The sequence below is a fragment of the Myotis davidii genome, unplaced genomic scaffold, assembly GCF_000327345.1.
Source record: "Myotis davidii unplaced genomic scaffold, ASM32734v1 scaffold117, whole genome shotgun sequence".
NCBI classification, from domain to species: Eukaryota; Metazoa; Chordata; class Mammalia; order Chiroptera; family Vespertilionidae; genus Myotis; species Myotis davidii.
The window spans coordinates 418,650-419,948 of NW_006288382.1; the positions used below are offsets into that span (position 1 = coordinate 418,650).

Genomic DNA, 1,299 nt, shown 5'->3' on the forward strand with positions numbered 1-1,299 from the left:
GGCTTCTGGGGGAGAGTGGAGGCTGCCGGCTGGCCCTGGACAAGAGGAGCCGGGCCAGGCGGGGAGGAGGCTGGGCCTCGGCTGGCAGGTGGCAACAGGGGTGGATGTGTGCAAGGCGGGGGTTTGACCTGTGCGTGAGGGAGGGGCGCAGCGGGCGCAGAGGCGTGCACAGCCTTGCCGGGCGGGTCTTCCGCGGGCGTTCTGGCTTCCTCCGGGTCCCGTTTAGCTGGGCCACCGGCTGGCAGCCAAGACCAGGACTGTTCAGCCCTCTCCTCCGCTCTCTCCCAGTCACGCATCGCTAAGCGAGGCCGGAAGCTGGTGGACTACGACAGTGCCCGGCACCATTACGAGTCCCTCCAAACAGCCAAAAAGAAGGATGAAGCCAAAATTGCCAAGGTGAGGGGCCAGGGCAGTGCTGGGGAGACCGCGGGGGAGGGCTGTGCACAGGCCCAGGAGCCTGCCCTGAGCTGGGCTTACCTGCCCCTTTGCACCCTGGCCCCTGCCTCCACCTGTGACAGGTGGCAGGTCTCAGAGCTGGGTGGTGGGTGACAGGGTGGTCCCGGGGTGGCCCTCTGGCTCATTCACTGGCACCTGTCCAGCCCCTGGTCCCATCTCCCCCACCCCCCACCCCCATTGGCTCCCTGTGACACTTTCCTGAAGGAGAGGCTTGGGTTGCGGGGCGAGGCCCTCACCCAGCTGGTGTCTGAGTGGACACCCCAGGACCCATGCGAGCCTGCGTCTGCTGGAACAAGCCAGGCGGTGGGATGGAGGTGGGGGGTGCGGTGTGGGGGCCGCAGGACTTGGCGGGGGCCCCATTTCCCACAGGTCCTGAGGGAGAGCCCTGCCCCAGGGCAGGCCCTGCTTGCCGCACCCCCGCCCCAGCTAACGGTCTCACATTTTGCTTTGCAGTTGGAGTTCACCCCCTTCTGCGCCTGCTGGGGCTCCCCTAATTCTCTCGGCCTCTGAGGGGCCGGGTCCCTGGAGGCAGCAGCTTGTTCGCCAGCCTTCCAGGCCTTTGGACTTGGTGTTTAACGTCTGTCTCTGTTTCTCTCTGTCTCCCTCCTGTTTTCCTCTCTCCTTCGCCTGACCTCCCTTCCCCAGCCTGTCTCGCTGCTTGAGAAAGCCGCCCCCCAGTGGTGCCAAGGCAAACTGCAGGCTCATCTCGTAGCTCAAACTAACCTGCTCCGAAATCAGGTGACACTGGCTTCTAACCTTGCACGTGCTGGCGCCTTCCGGTCTGTGGCCCTGTCCTGTCTGCACTGCCCTGGCTTGGGCAGGGGGGCGGCGGGGGGCGGGGGG

The 1,299-nt window shown here is 66.1% G+C and overlaps 1 protein-coding gene across 14 annotated transcripts in view; it reads left to right on the plus strand.

Moving 5' to 3' along the window:
* BIN1 (bridging integrator 1) overlaps positions 1–1,299 on the plus strand; it is a 27,825-nt gene that overhangs the window by 9,276 nt on the left and 17,250 nt on the right. For 8 of the 14 annotated variants that reach the window (XM_015561683.1, XM_015561687.1, XM_015561686.1 and 5 more), the window contains exons 6-7: positions 289–396; positions 1,102–1,194. In XM_015561683.1, coding sequence (XP_015417169.1) covers positions 289–396; positions 1,102–1,194 — 201 coding nt within the window. The remainder of the gene's footprint in view (positions 1–288; positions 397–1,101; positions 1,195–1,299) is intronic. The other 6 variants (XM_015561685.1, XM_015561691.1, XM_015561695.1 and 3 more) reach the window with 1 other exon arrangement.